This window comes from Nycticebus coucang, chromosome 6 (assembly GCF_027406575.1).
Source record: "Nycticebus coucang isolate mNycCou1 chromosome 6, mNycCou1.pri, whole genome shotgun sequence".
NCBI classification, from domain to species: Eukaryota; Metazoa; Chordata; class Mammalia; order Primates; family Lorisidae; genus Nycticebus; species Nycticebus coucang.
The window spans coordinates 62,725,078-62,740,701 of NC_069785.1; the positions used below are offsets into that span (position 1 = coordinate 62,725,078).

General features: G+C 37.1%; 1 protein-coding gene across 4 annotated transcripts in view; it reads right to left on the reverse strand.

Moving 5' to 3' along the window:
- The window catches only part of ICE2 (interactor of little elongation complex ELL subunit 2), a 75,355-nt gene that overhangs the window by 38,745 nt on the left and 20,986 nt on the right, over nt 1-15,624 (reverse strand). For all 4 annotated transcript variants that reach the window (XM_053595267.1, XM_053595269.1, XM_053595268.1 and 1 more), the window contains 4 exons: nt 4,663-4,800; nt 3,905-4,021; nt 3,572-3,731; nt 2,467-2,648 (listed from right to left, as the gene is read on the reverse strand). In XM_053595267.1, the coding sequence (XP_053451242.1) occupies nt 2,467-2,648; nt 3,572-3,731; nt 3,905-4,021; nt 4,663-4,800 (597 nt within the window). The remainder of the gene's footprint in view (nt 1-2,466; nt 2,649-3,571; nt 3,732-3,904; nt 4,022-4,662; nt 4,801-15,624) is intronic.

The following is a 15,624-nucleotide window of genomic DNA, read 5'->3' on the forward strand; positions in this document are numbered from 1 at the left end:
GCTAAGGTTTATCTCTCTGTTCAGAGGAAATAAAATTGAAAATCATTAAGAAAAATGTAAATAAACAGTAACCCAAGCATTTGGAAATTTAAAGCCATTCCAAACTGTTAGATATATCAAAGTGATAATCACAAAATACTTAGAAAGCAACAGTTAGAATACCTAGGCATTAAAAATCAGAAATAACTATGATTTAATAAAATAATAATATAATAAAAAAGCAAAAAAAAAAAATCAGAAATAATATAATTTGAGGCTCGAAATGACATTATCTTCCTCTAAGAATTACTTTCACTACTTTTGCGAGGTGTCTGGAGACACTAGGAATCCAAAAACATTTTACTTGAAGTTCAGGGCCGGAAAGTTCAGGCTATCATTATAATTTCTGAAAAAGTTGATTTACTTCTGGTTTATTCTTATTCCTGGGGCCAAGCCCTTGGTGAAAAACTGAACTCTGACTTTGTTCTCCTAGTCCCGCTATGCTGCCAAAAGCACAGTTCATTTTCTTAGTTGCCTCTTCAGGACAAAAAGAACCCCAAGCGACAGGCTTATCTTCTGGATTCCTATCTTCAGTATCTCAGTCCTGTAATTCCTTGCTATCTTGTTAGTTCTTTGATGCTTCCAAGAAAGACATTTTCCTACCCTCATCCAGCTGTTTTAGTTGTCATCAGAAGTATGAAAGTCCAAATTATTTGGTCTACTATTACTGAAAGAAGTCACTGTGAGTTATTCTTCTTAACCTGCCTCATGTTCTTTTTTTAAAAAATTAATTAATTAATTAATTTATGAGATGAGATCTCCCTTTGGTGCCCAGGCTAGAGTATAGCGGCATAATCTTGGTTTACTGCTACCTTTAACTTCTGGGCTCAAGCGATGTTTAAAAAAACATTTTTATATTTTATTTTTAAATTTTGCTTGATTCCTCATTTTATTCAATCTTTGTTCATATGTCCTGTCCTCAGAAAGGTATTCTTTTTTTTTTTTTTTGGCCGGGGCTGGGTTTGAACCCACCACCTCTGGCATATGGGACCGGCGCCCTACTCCTTGAGCCACAGGCGCCGCCCCAGAAAGGTATTCTTGATCATCATGAATATAAAGTAGCTCCTATTTCCTTTTAACCTACTCTATTTTTCTCCATACCATTTATCATCACCTACTTTTTGGCTGTTGTTTATTAAATATTTGTGCCCTCCACCTTTCATGTAAGCTCTGAGAGAAAAAATTTTGTTTTTATTCACTGCTGTACCTTCAGTGCATGAACAATATCTACTTAATCAAAATTTGTGGAATGAATAAATCAAGTTTTTGATAAACAACTGTCTTTAATAATAATATTAAAAATATTTTAAAACTTCCATGGCACACTTAAATTATGCTGATCAAAAGAAAGATGATAATTAAAAATACAGGCCTTAGATCCAGGCTCGGCGCCCTTAGTTCAGTGGTTAGGGCACCAGCCACATATACCAGGGCTGGTGGGTTTGAACCTGGCCTAGGCCTGCTAAACAATGACAACTACAACAAAAACATAGCCGGGTGCTGTGGCAGGCACCTGTAGTCCCAGCTACTTGAGAAGCTGAGGCAAGAGAATCGCATAAGCCCAAGGGTTTGAGGTTGCTGTGAGCTGTGACACCACGCACTCTACCAAGGGTGATGTAATCAGACTGTCTCAAAAAAAAAAAAAAAATTCACAATTTTTTGTGAAAATTGTGCTTTGAACTTCTTTTGAAAATAATGTAATTAATGATCTTTAAAAATTTTCATGACACACCTAAGATCTTCTCGGCACACCAGTGAGCTGTGGCATATTGTTTAAAAATCATTGCTCTAAATGCTTCCCATGTATTACCTTGTCTAAACCCAAACAACCCTATAAGTTAGTAATCAGAATACCTATTTTACAGATGTGCAAACTAGATTCAGAGAGATTATGTAATTTGGCCAAGGTCATACAGCTACTAAGTATACAAAAAGGATTAACAATTTGGCCAAATACTTTCTGTACTAATAAAATTAAACTCATCTTTTCCTGTTCACACTTAAAAACTTTTCATTATGAGACTAATTAAACAAAACCTCTTACTAACCCACTACCATGATCACCACAATCACTGACTGAGTTTTTAGTACACACATACTAAAAACTGTGCTCCTGTGCTCAGTATTTTACATGTAATATTGAACTTGTTGTTGACTCTCACAACAACCTTACAAAGTAGGTATTACCACCTTTCCTGTATGAACAGAGGAAACTGGGGTGAAATGAAGGTGGGAGAAAAGGAAAGAGAAAACTGAAGCTTAGGGAGATTAGGTAGATGCATAAAGTCTAATTAGACTTGAAATTCAATTTTAAGTTCGGATCTAAGGCCTGGATTTTTAATTATTAGGTTTAGAGACTTGCAGTAAAACTTGCTTCAAAAGGACAGACAAGTATATTCATCTAAGGAAAATAAATACATTACATACATCCATTTCAGAAGTATACTCTTCAGGTTTGTCCATGAATACTGCAGAGACTGGAACAGATGTGGTTTTGGACATCATGAATTTTAACGGAACTTCATGGAAGATTTGATTTCTTTCTCTCATTGTCATTTTCTTTTGGGGAAGTGGTGAATTAATATATATTACTTTAACTGGTTTTGAACCTTAAAACAGAAACAGAAGAAAAGGGGTGATTAGCATCTAATAGTTAATAACAGGATATATGACACAAGGCTCACTAAAGACAATGACACAGGGCACCAGTGGGAGCACGTGTCCCAGGCATTTGCCACCCTGGGACTAGGAGACTTTAAAGTCCCTAGAGAGCTAAGGGAAAGAGGATCTAACTGGCAGGAGAAACATGTTCTCTTTCTAACAATGTTTAAAAAGGATTTTCTTTTTTTTACTGTTATACTTTTACTGTCATTATTACGTAGTTCTTAGACAAAGTTGCAAAAAGTGATGAAATTTTTCCCATTGAGAACATATTTAACTATAATTTCTAGTTTTGTTTCCTTAGACAGTCTTTTACTTAGTGCATTTATTTTGTAATTTATATATAATATGAATTCTAGAATATATGAAAAAATATGTAAACCATTAAAGTAGGAGGAATAACTTTTTTGTATATGCAAGTATTAATTTCATTATCAAAAGAGAGATTACCCCACTGCTTAGAACTATAAACGGACTGTAATTCTGAATTCCAGTAACAGATGAGCAAATATGCACTGGAAATTCACCCCGTTGAGACTGTCTAGTAAAGTACTGCATTTCATTTTTTCAGTGAAAGAATGTAGAACCTCTCCATTTCATGTACTTTTTGGTTACTCTGCAGAATAGCTGCTTCTCCACTTTTACCTTTCAACATGACTTCAGGTACTACAGACCTACTAATTCAAAGTATCGATTTATACCTAGCTTTGTATATGAATAAGTTCTACTGAATGTCAATGTAAAATTTACATCCTCCTTAAAGCCAGAGTTAGATTTCTGTTTGGTAAGTGACCACCTATGTTTAGACAGCTGAAATGGAACTGTTCCAACCCTCTTTTGAGAGCATTACTTGACACAGCAAATCACAAACCTGCAACAGGTATTATTTGAACACACACTGGAATTTCCCACTGTTCCTTGTAGTCTGGTCCATGATTATTTAATAAGGTAAATAATGATTGACTAGTTAGAGCAATTTGAGGGTGGTATCTTGAAACAAGCTTCTCTGCATTTGGATCTTTACTAATATCCTGAAAAACAACACAGAACCTGTTACTTGTTTATACTTATCAAAAAATTTTTTGATGAAGTAATGAAAAGAATGGAGAAAGTCAGAAAGGGCAATTTACAACAATCAGGTTATACGTATTTTGTGAGATATGAAGAATTATTAAGGAAGAACCAAAACCACCTTGGTACTTACATATTCCATAACTTCAGCTGTTTGTTCTTGTGTTTCAATGGTAGATATATCATCTTTTGAGAGTTGTAACTTTGCAGGCATTGAGGGAAATACTGTTTTCACATATTTTACACTGCCCTACAGTAAAAAAAATGAATCATTTTATTTAAAAAACTCCCATTTTTTAAGAAAAAGTATCTTTCATAATATAAAATTCGTAATTGAAACTTATCATTCTACTAAATGCAAATGCCAAGTTTAGAAGCCAAGATATTTGAGTTTTTGCTTGACATCACCCATTTTTTTTGTTTCTATGAAAAAGGGTTTCACAGAATATTCCTTGAAACTTTAAATTCCTTTTTATAAGCTCCACATTCTGGTAGATGCCACTTTAAATTCTATCCTCTTCTTTCATGAAGACAAATCATAATAGGATATAGTAGAAACTCTAAAATAGCTTCCATACGTACTTTCAGTATGTTTGTGAATAAAATCCCTTAAAAGAAAAAGGGTTTCTTGCTTATATTCAGGGGAATTAAAGATGGAAAGTTAAGAAAAAAAAAATCAAGAAACAAAGTTAATAGTGGCATTTTTAAAAATATCAAATATTTGCATAACATAAAAAGAAAGGAACATGGATTTGTACTACATGTCTAAAACGTTATCTTGTTATTCCTCAAAATTTAAACACTAAACAGTGCATACATGAAATACAAATGATGTTTTAGACAAAAAAAAAAAAAGCTTATACTTTTTACTTTTCATATGATAAACCTTACCAACGCAAGAAGAGTTTTTTCTAACTTTAACCCCATCTCTATTCTGAATGGGAAGAATCCCATTAAGCTGGTGACTTCATGAAGAGTATAAAATTCTGGATACTTTTTTACTTGTTCAATGCGAGCTTTTAAAATTTGCTAAAAAATAAAAATTAAGAAACATTCATTTGTACTGTACTTCTTTAATAATGCAAGTAAAATTTAGTTATATGTGACTACATAATTATGTAATGCAAAAATTAGCCTCATCAGTCAAGCTTCTAATAACACAATGTACATTTCTTACTTATTCTATTTTTATAACAATTTCTTTTTATAACAATATCTTTTTATTAATATTGATATTTAATAGTATTGAATACTATTAATACTATCATATTAATATTAAAATTAGAAATCTCATTAAAAATTTAAAATTAGAGAAAATACATCGTATCATATTCTCTATGCTATTTAAGAAACTGCTGAAGAAAGTCATATGAAAATTTCAACACATTTTACTGCAACAAAAGCTGGTATATGAATGATTAGAAATAAATAAGTTTAATACTCAAACTTAATACTCAGAAGGATTCCCAAGCACAACGAATTAAGGAAGTACTTATCTTACAGGTCTTTCTAATGTACAATTAAGAAATAAGATGTTGTGACTAATTCAAATGATGGAGTACTTAGTATTTTTTTCTTTCCAAACTGTTTCCAAAATATTAATGATTTATCAGGAAATGTAATCAGTAAGGAAACAAAATTCAGTTTTAACCAAGAATAGTATGTGCTGCTTGTGATAATATATGTTATAAATAACTCAGAGATGCATAGCTGTTTGGGGGTGTGTGAGAAGAGGTGTTTGTAATTTTTTTTTTTTATTTTTTTTGAGACAGAGTCTCATTTTGTCACCCTTGGTAGAATGCTGTTGTGTCATAGCTCATAGCAACCTCAAACTCTTGGGCTCAAGTGATCCCCTTGCCTCAGCCTCCTGAGTAGCTAGGACTACAGGCACCTACCACAACGCCCGACTATTTTTTAGAGATGATGTCTCGTTCTTGCTCAGGCTGGTCTCAAACTCGTAAGCTCAAGCAATCCACCTGCCTCATCCTCCCAGAGTGCTGGGATTATAGTCATGAGCCACTGTGCTGGGCTCTTAGATGTTGTAATTAAAATAGACATATATTATCTTATAAGATACATAATTTTTGTCTGTCAACAAACCTTATTCAGTCATTTAGAATATATTTTAGATCACAAAAGCTCTTAGCAATAGGAGTATCTTTATCATATGTCTATATCCCCTTTCCTTCAGACATTTTTAAAATGTGTGACCTCACAAATCAGCAGGTGTATTTTGTAAATCTTTTCATCAGTGGTTTCATAACCTCATATTCCTTGATCTTGATATTTAATTCAGGATATCATTTGCAATGAAGGCAGATGTGGGTTAATGTGGGAAAGTTGTTTTTAAAAACCTTAGGCAACTTCAAACCACTATCTGCATAATATACTTACTCCTCATTTGTAGTTAATTCCTACAGTTACAGTTACAGTTAATTCCTAATTATTACAAGAATTTGAACGTAAAAAGAAAAGCAATACATAAGAACTATGTGACACAGAGATCATCCTGGTTAGATATTTATTGACACATCATGCTTGGTAAAACTGTGCTGGATGTTACAGTACTTTTAATTGAATTTCACTTAATTCAGTCATTATAGCAAGAGAAAAAGTCAATGGAAAATCTAAGACTTTTATACTGGTACTCTGATAGACTATTTAATACTCAAAATACCTGAAGAGTTAAATACACAAGAAGCACATTCACGTATGTAATACACATCTATCATTACAAAGAAAAGTGAAAATAACCATGCTCCCTAAATATTATTTTGGGCCAGAAGAGAAGTATACTGTCATCAGACGTTTAGAAGCTTACATATTTAAAGACACCATCTTCGCAATATGACAGAGTAGATACATTGAAGGACCTCCTATTCGAATAAAACCAGATGCTGGATAAATCACAACTAACAACTTTTATCCAATACTTGGCTTGGTGAAAAGCTAAGAAAATCTCCAAGAACCACATACAACAAACATACACAGGAGAAACAGGGCAGCAGGCAGTAAGAAAACCCCTGGAAGGTGAGACGGCTTGAGGAAAAATGCTTCAACCAGTTCTAAGACCTGGTGTAGATCCGAACGTGAGGCTTCTACACCAAAGCTTTGAAAAGCAGAATATGAGCAGATGTATGTTCGCCAAAGTGCACAGCTGCATTATTCACAACAGCTAACAGGCAGAAGCTCCCAAAATGTCCATCGAAAGATGAGAAGACAAACACAATGTGGTGTACCCACACGGAGGAGTATTGCTCGGTCTTAAAAAGGAAGGGAATTCTGACAGGTTACAATATGGATAGATGAACTCTGAGGATATTACGCTAACTAAAATGAGCCAGGCACAAAAAGACAGATACTGAATGCTTTCACTTATTTAGGTACCTACACAAGCAAATTCTTAGATCTAGAAAGTAGAATGGTGGTTGCCAAGAGCTAGGGAGTTATTGTTTAATGGGTACTGAGTTTCAGGGTTCTGGATTTTTTTTACTTTTTAATTCAATTTAATTTTTTATACACCACTACATGAATGAGGATTGAGTTCAGGATGGGAGGAGATGAAGAGTTGTGGAGAGGGGCTGTAATGATGGATGCACAACAGTATAAACACATTCAATGCCTCTGAACTATACACTTAAAAGGTTAAAGTAGCAAATTTTAGGTCATATTTATATTATCACAATTTTGTTCTAAAAAAGACAGAAATGGAAGACAGGCTGAGGTCTACCCCAGGAAAATTTGGGAATCCCAGAAAAAGTTGAGAGAACAAAAGAGAAGGAATCACTGAAAATGGCTGAGAGTTTTCCAGAACTGGTACAGAATATGAATCCACAGACAAAAGAAACACAATGAACCTCAAGAATTTTTTTAAAAAGCGTATTAAGCACATTATAATGAAACTATAAAACACCAAAAATAAAGTGCCACCAGAGAGAAATATTTCCTGAAAGAAATGACAGAATTAGAAAATTAGAAGAATAGAAAATTAGAAAATGAAGAATAACTTCTCATGTGGAGAAAAAAAAAATCTTTCAACTTAGCATTGTGTATGGAATAAAATTATCTTACTAGAATAGAAACAAAATAAAAATACTTCTAGATAAACAAAAACGGAGAATGGTTCACCACCAAGAGATCTCTATCAAAGGAATCCTGGTGCACACAGCATTTCAGGAAGAATCAGAGGGTCTCAGGACATAGGTTTGAGAAGAAATGATGGGCCAAAAATTTGGCAAACCTTTTTTGTAAGTAAATTAAAACAAACATAGTTCATATAAAATAAATATGAAAACAGAGACAGAATTACAACAGGAGCCACATGTAAGTCAGGAGGAATGTGATGGAAGTCAAAATACTCTATAGTTCTGAGGAATAACAAGATAACATTTTAGATATGTGGTACATATTGTACATACGTATGTAGTTTCTGTGTTGTTTGGGAGAAGAGTTAAGATATCGAATAAAGGAAGTATTCACTATAAAAATTGAAGAGTGACCAGTAAGAGAACACAAAAAGAATGTGTAAGCTCCACATCAATAGAGAGGGGAAAAGAAAGGGGGAAACAGATAAACCCCCTCAAAAGAAGTAAAAAGAAAGCACAGAAAAAAAAAAAAAAAGAAAGAAACAAGTCCATATATACCAATTATAATGAATCTGACTAAACTTTCCAATTAAAAGACAAGAGATTATCAGATTTTATTTTAAAAGGAAACCAATTGAGCTAAACACTGTGTTAACAGATACCTGTAATATACTAGATTTAAAGCAATCAATTAAAATCCCACCTATTTTTTTGTAGAAATCGACAAGTTTATTTCAAAATTTACATGCAAATGCAAAGAATGGATAGAAAGCCAAAATAATTTTGAAAAAGAACAAAGTTGTAAGACTTCCATCACAAGATTACAAACCCAAAAAGACAGACATACTCCATTTTGTTAACAGAACAAAATAGAGTCAAGAAATTGATCCACATGATGGTGACAAGTTATTTCAGTAAGAGAAAAAATAGCCTTTTCAACCAATTGTACTAAGCAGTCTCTCCACACTGGCTTCATAGATATTTGTGGTGTGTGGCTGGCCTGTACACTGTAGGATATTTAGCAACATCTCTGGCTCTACCACTGGATGCCATAGTACTCCCTACCCAGCTGTGAAAACCAAAAATGTTCTCCAGATATTACCAAATTACTCTAGGAGGCAAAATCACTCTTAAGTTGAAAACCACTACCCTAGGACTAGATTTGGGGAAAAATAAACTTTGTTCCTTACTTCACATCTTATTAAAAAAAAGTGACTTGACTGGGTTAAGGAGTGGTAATTTCCAAAGTATGCCAATAAAGCTATCTTATTCCTCCAAAAAAAAAAAAAGTGACTTGAGGGGCGGCGCCTGTGGCTCAGTTGGTAAGGCGTCGGCCCCATATACTGAGGGTGGCGGGTTCAAACCCGGCCCCAGCTTAACTGCAACCAAAAAATAGCCGGGCGTTGTGGCGGGCGCCTGTAGTCCCAGCTACTCGGGAGGCTGAGGCAAGAGAATCGCTGAAGCCCAGGAGTTGGAGGTTGCTGTGAGCTGTGTAAGGCCACGGCACTCTACCAAGGGCCATAAAGTGAGACTCTGTCTCTACAAAAAAAAAAAAAAGTGACTTGAAATAAACATAGATCTTACACATAAAAGTTAAAACCGTATGTAAGATGTCTATATTAGGGTTTCTTTTCTTTTTTTTTTTTTCGTAGAGACAGAGTCTCACTGTACCGCCCTTGGGTAGAGTGCCGTGGAGTCACACGGCTCACAGCAACCTCTACTCATGGGCTTACGCGATTCTCTTGCCTCAGCCTCCCGAGCAGCTGGGACTCCAGGCACCCGCCACAACGCCCAGCTATTTTTTTGTTGCAGTTTGGCCAGGGCTGGGTTTGAACCCGCCACCCTCGGCATATGGGGCCGGCGCCGTACTCACTGAGCTACAGGTGCCGCCCATATATTAGGGTTTCTTAACACAAGAACCACTGACATTTCAGGACAGAATACCCCTTGTTGTAAGGGACAACACATACATTTAGGATATTTAGCAGCACCCTTGGCCTCCACCCCGGAGACACCAGTAGCACTCCATCAGTTGTAACAAACATCAACTGCCAAAGTCCCCTGCAGGGAAGGGGTGAAGATGTCAAACTGACCCCAGGTGAGAACCACTTGATATTGGCAAATATTTCTATGTTAGACCACAGAAGAACATTAATCATGAAAGACTTGGAAAAATTAGACTTCATTAAAATTTATAGTCTATATTTTGAGATACACAATTTAAAAAGTCACAAACTGGGACAAAACCATATATATAATGTACTTGTGACTTTTATGACTCAACAAAAATAAAGGCCATTAAATATCAGCAGAAGATTTTAATAGACATTTTACAAAGGAATATACACACAAAAGTGAATGAGCACATAAAAAGATATAACATCATCACTGGTGATTTGGAAAATACAAGTTAAAACTAGGGGATCGCTATACACCTGTTAGGTTGGCTAAAATTAAAAAGATTAACCAAGGTGTGAAGCAACCAGAACTCTCATATGTTGCTGATAAAAGTACAAAATGGTACATGCACTATAAAAAGTTTGCAAGTTTCTTTCTTTCTTTCCTTTTTCTGCAGTTTTTGGCCGGGGCTGGAGCCCTACTCCTTTGAGCCACAGGCACCAGCCGGCAGTTTCTAATAAAATTAAACTTCCTGTACAAGAATTTTTGTTGTAGCTTCATTTATAATAGCTCCAAACTGGAAATAACACAAATGCTCATCAACAATTGAATAGATAAAGCTGTTTTGGTATAACCATACAATAAAATAGAAAGGATTAATAAAAGGGAATAAATTATGGCTACTTGCAGCAATGTTGACAAATCAAAAAAAATTCTGAAAGAAAACAGACACAAAAGAAACACTATGTATGGTTCTATTTTCATGGAACTCTAGAAAAGGCAAACTGAACCATGGTAACTGAGGAGTGTATCAGTGATTTCCGGGAGCTTTGCAGGGAATTTTTAGTGTGATGGATATATTCCACATCATGATTGTGGTTGTGGTTGCACAGGTGTATAATTTCTCAAAACTCACTGAAATGTACTTAAAATGTGTAGTTTTTTTATATGTAAATTATACCTCAATAAAATTGACTAAAAATTAAATGTGGGTTAAAAAAGGGAGATATATAATGGCTATATGCTCAAACAATATAGATAGTGCAATCTTTTTAAAAAATGGTAGAGAAGAGCAAATAAAAATTTTGTTCAATGGTCTTTAGTAATCCTATTGATTGGTAGTATTAATAATGTTGTTCAAGGCTGCTCTGAGTATAATTAGGATAAAGGAAATGAGACACATGAGAATTTTTTTCTTTTACAAACAGAGGGTGCCAAAAAGATGCATAAACATTTTAAGCAAGGGAAAAGAACTATATTAAAATTGTAATACTCAAGTCACATTTGACTTTGGCAATTATGAGAGACATAAGATACAATATGTAAGATAACAAACATTATTGGTATGCATTGAGTATTATAATTTTAATACAGTTTTTTCCTTTCTTAAAATGTGTATACATTTTTTGGGCACCATCTATGTAATTTCCTAGCTCTATCCACTGAAATATTTTCAGAAACAATGACCAACCTGGGAGCAATGAGCATTCTTAGGTCCCAGATTGTCATTTCACTAAAAGAAACAAGGGCTCTAGAAAATGGCTGATTCTAAGGTCAGCACAGAGAATGTACAAAAGAAAGCTCACAGACTACAAGGGTGACTCAGCAGAATTCAGAAGCAAGTATGAAGAGACTCACTGACCGAAGTCGGTACAGTAGGCATCACCTGAGGTTTACAAAGGACCATAGGGGACTAAAATCCATATAATTTTAACTGCATGATTTAATAATTAAAAAAAAAAAAAATTTGGGTGGCACCTGTGGCTCAAGGAGTAGGGCGCCAGTCCCATATGCCAGAGGTGGCGGGTTCAAACCCAGCCCTGGCCAAAAAAAAAATTTTTATTTTTAGAGACAGAGTCTCACTTTGTCACCCTTGGTAGAGTGCTGTGGCATCACAGCTCACAGCAACCTCCAGCTCTTGGGCTCAGGCGAGTCTCTTGCCTCAGCCTTCCGAGTAGCTGGGACTACAGGCACCTGCCACAACGCCTGGCTATTTTTTGTTGTTGCTGCTGTTTGGCCAGGGCTGGGTTCGAACCCGCCACCCTCGGTATATGGGGCTGGAGCCCTACTCACTGAGCCACAGACACTGCCAATATTTTTCAAAAAAGAAAACTTTGATCACCATCAGAAAATAAATAGGAATCAATTTTTTTCAAAAGTGGTAAATTAAGACAGAGAATCTGGCATTTATTTTACTACATGGTGAGTTTCATGAATTGGGAAATCAAAGGGCAGATGAGGGAAAGAATATCTTTATTCCAACTAATCATGATATAATTAGAATATCACAGTTTTGTAAACCGCAGTGAATGAACCCATTTAGGCATGGAGCATCAATAGCTTAACTGGCTGGGGAGAGCTTAGTCAAAGGATACAAAATTTTAGTTAAGTAGGAGTAAAAATTCAAGAGATTTATTGTAGAACACGGTGACTATAGTTAATAACAATGTCTTATAGTCTTGAAAATCGCTAAGAGACTAGATTTTAAGTGTTCTCATCACAAAAAAAGAGCATGTGAAGTAATGCATGTTAATTACTTTGATTTAACCTTCTAACAATGTATACGTATCTTAAAATGTGTTGTACATGGTAAATATAATTTTTACTTGTTAATTTAAAAAATAATATTAAGTTATAAAAAGAAAAACTTTGCAACATTTATAACCCATCAGGTTTTGCATGTGGAATAACACAAAAAACTCTTACTTATCAATAAGAAAAAGAAACAATCCAGGGAGCCTGCAGTCACTAGAACAGAGGCCTGGCTTGCTATGCTACTTTTAATAAGCTTTCTTTTCCTTGCTGAAATTTACTTGCTATTTTCAATAATTTTGATGGCTAGTTCAAACCACTGTGCTGCTCTAACGTTTTCTCCAGGAATTGGAAGAACAGCAATTTATGGTGATCAGCATCTGAGTAATGCACCAAGTTGACTTTTCTCCCTGGTAATTAAATGTCACCCCTGGACTCCACTAAGGGGTGGAGACAAGATGGCTGACTGAAGCCAGCTTTGCACAGAGGCTCCCGTCCAGAAGGAGAGTTAAAGGACACAAATTTAGCAAGTAACCTGGTGGATTAGAGCTGCACCGAGAGAAAGTTGAAGAACACACATCAACTCCACTGAGGCGAGCTGCAACCCCAAGGATACAAACAAAAGGTACAAAATCCATCACTAAGCAGACGGGAGTTCCCTCCCCCATGAGAATGGCTCGGAAGGCCCAGAAACAAACGAGCAGAGTTCAAAGGTCCTCCCACTACACTCCATAGGAGAGACCCTCTACAAACTAGACCTACCTCCCTACTAGGGTGCCACGGCGTTATGCCAGGCATAAAACTGTATAGAACTGTATATATTCTCTACCTGCAATTCTGAGCTCCCAGCACTCCCCTCCACTCTCACTCTGAAGTCTGGAGGCCTGGAACCCAGGAGTCCAGATTCTTGGGTGATTTCTGGAGAGGTGTGGACAGGGCCTAGACTGCAGCTGGTCACTGCTGATTCTGCGGCACAGGAGTGATGAGAGACGGTTGGCTGAGAGGGAACCACACCAGAGCAGCGGTGCCCCGAGGAGCAGAGCAGCAGCCGTTTTTGGCAACAATAGGGCTCACTCCCGGATATTCTGAAGCCACAACCCCTATCTCCCTGGGCAACCAGAGGAGGCCGGGCATCTTCTCAGGTGGCAACCACCGGAACAGATCTGGCACAGAAATGCAGGACCCCTGAGTAAAGGGTTTGCCTGAGGCGGTACCAGCCTGGGTGGAATGTGGGGACTAGAAACGCACATGCAGAGCTGGGAAATTCCCAGGGCAGGGCTGACCCAACAGATCGCTTTACTGAGGCTAAGACCCAGCCCTCAGCGGATCATCAGCCTATAGACAAAGGAAGGCAGAAAGCTAGAACTGACAGCTAAACGAATACAAACCTGCAGGAGCAAAGACAGGGCCTGAGGCACAGGCTCTGGAAACTCAAAACAGCTTCTCTCATGCAGGGGAATATAGCAGGGTCAGAAACAAATTCCTGCAAAGTTGTTATTATCTGTTCTGTCAGTAACACCAATCAGGGGCAGGGCTGGAACTGACTGAACAACCCCCAGCCTCCATCAAGCGCCTGACGTTGTCAGGCCTCACCTCACCTTGCTGGATAGAGGAAGAGCGCAGAGGCCTGGCTGAGCAGATAAAGATTTCCTTGTGATTCAGGCAGGTGCAAGCCCCTGGAGTATCTGTTCACTGGAGGCAACTGGGTCACAGCCCTGCAGGGCTATCAGTGACTGGGTGTGACAGAGGTGCAAGGCGGGAAAGAAGACATCAATCTTCACAGACTAATCTATTTGCTGGGTGGGTCCTCCTGACTTCACAGAGCACCGAAGCAAGTCATATCTGAGTTGTCACCAGACTTCTGCGATCCAGTTGCTAGAGACCTCCTAAGCTCTCCCACCTGAGACAGGTGCTGACTGAGACAATTGATTTGGACCTTTGGAACTGAGCCAATCGCCCGAGGATTATTCAAGTGGTGCCCTGGGTGTGTGGTTGTAGGAAGGTTTGATTTTCCTTTTCCAATTGTTGCCTGTGGGGTGCGGGGTGACTTAATTGCTGGTATTTCTCCACAGCTGAGACTTCAACCCAGAGTAACTGTTTCACTAGGGTCAGACAGAGACCAACTGAAAACAAGACAAAACCACTTAGCCCCACCACACCAAACAGGTCCCAAGTTTCTCAGGCTGTAGCACCGTATGGGTCCTTGATAAAGCTCCAGGGGAAAAGTCAAACGGTGTAAAATAATCATGGGACGGAATCAGCAGTAAAACTCTGGTAACACGAATAACCAGAATAGATCACACCCCCAAGGGAAAATATGGCAGATGTAACTGAAGATCCCATTCATAAACAGCTGGCTGAGATGTCAGAAATCGAATTCAGAATTTGGATTGCAAACAAGATTAATAGAATGGAAGAAAATTTGGAATTAGAAATTTGAAGAGCAATTCAAAAGTCAGAGTTAGAAATTCGAGGAGAAATTCAAAAGTTGTCTCAAGAATTTAACGAATTTAAAGACAAAACCACCAAAGATTCTGACGCACCGAAGCAAGAATTTGCAGCCCTCAAAGATCTGAAAAATACAGTAGAATCCCTCAGTAACAGAGAGGAGCAAGCAGAAGAAAGGATCTCTTGACATTGAAGACAAAGCTTTTGAATGCTCCCAAACTCTCAAACAAGAAGAGAAATGGAGAGCAAAAACGGATCATTCTCTTAGAGAGCTCTGGGATAATTCGAAGAAGGCTAATATCCGCCTCATTGGAATCCCTGAAACTGATGAAGTGCCCTCGCTAGGCACAGAGGCCCTTCTCCATGAAATTATGAAAGAGAATTTTCCAGACATGCCAAGAGATTCTGAAATTCAGATAGTAGACAGTTTCAGAACCCCAGCACGACTCAATCCCAATAAGACATCACCCAGGCATATCATAATTAACTTCACTAAAGTTAATATGAAGGTGAAAATTCTGAAAGCAGCCAGACGTAAGAAATCCATTATCTACAAAGGGAAGAATATTAGAATGACTGCAAATCTCTCTGCTGAAACTTTTCAAGCCAGAAAAGGGTGGTCATCGACTTTTAATCTCCTAAAACAAAGTAACTTTCAACCCCGGATCCT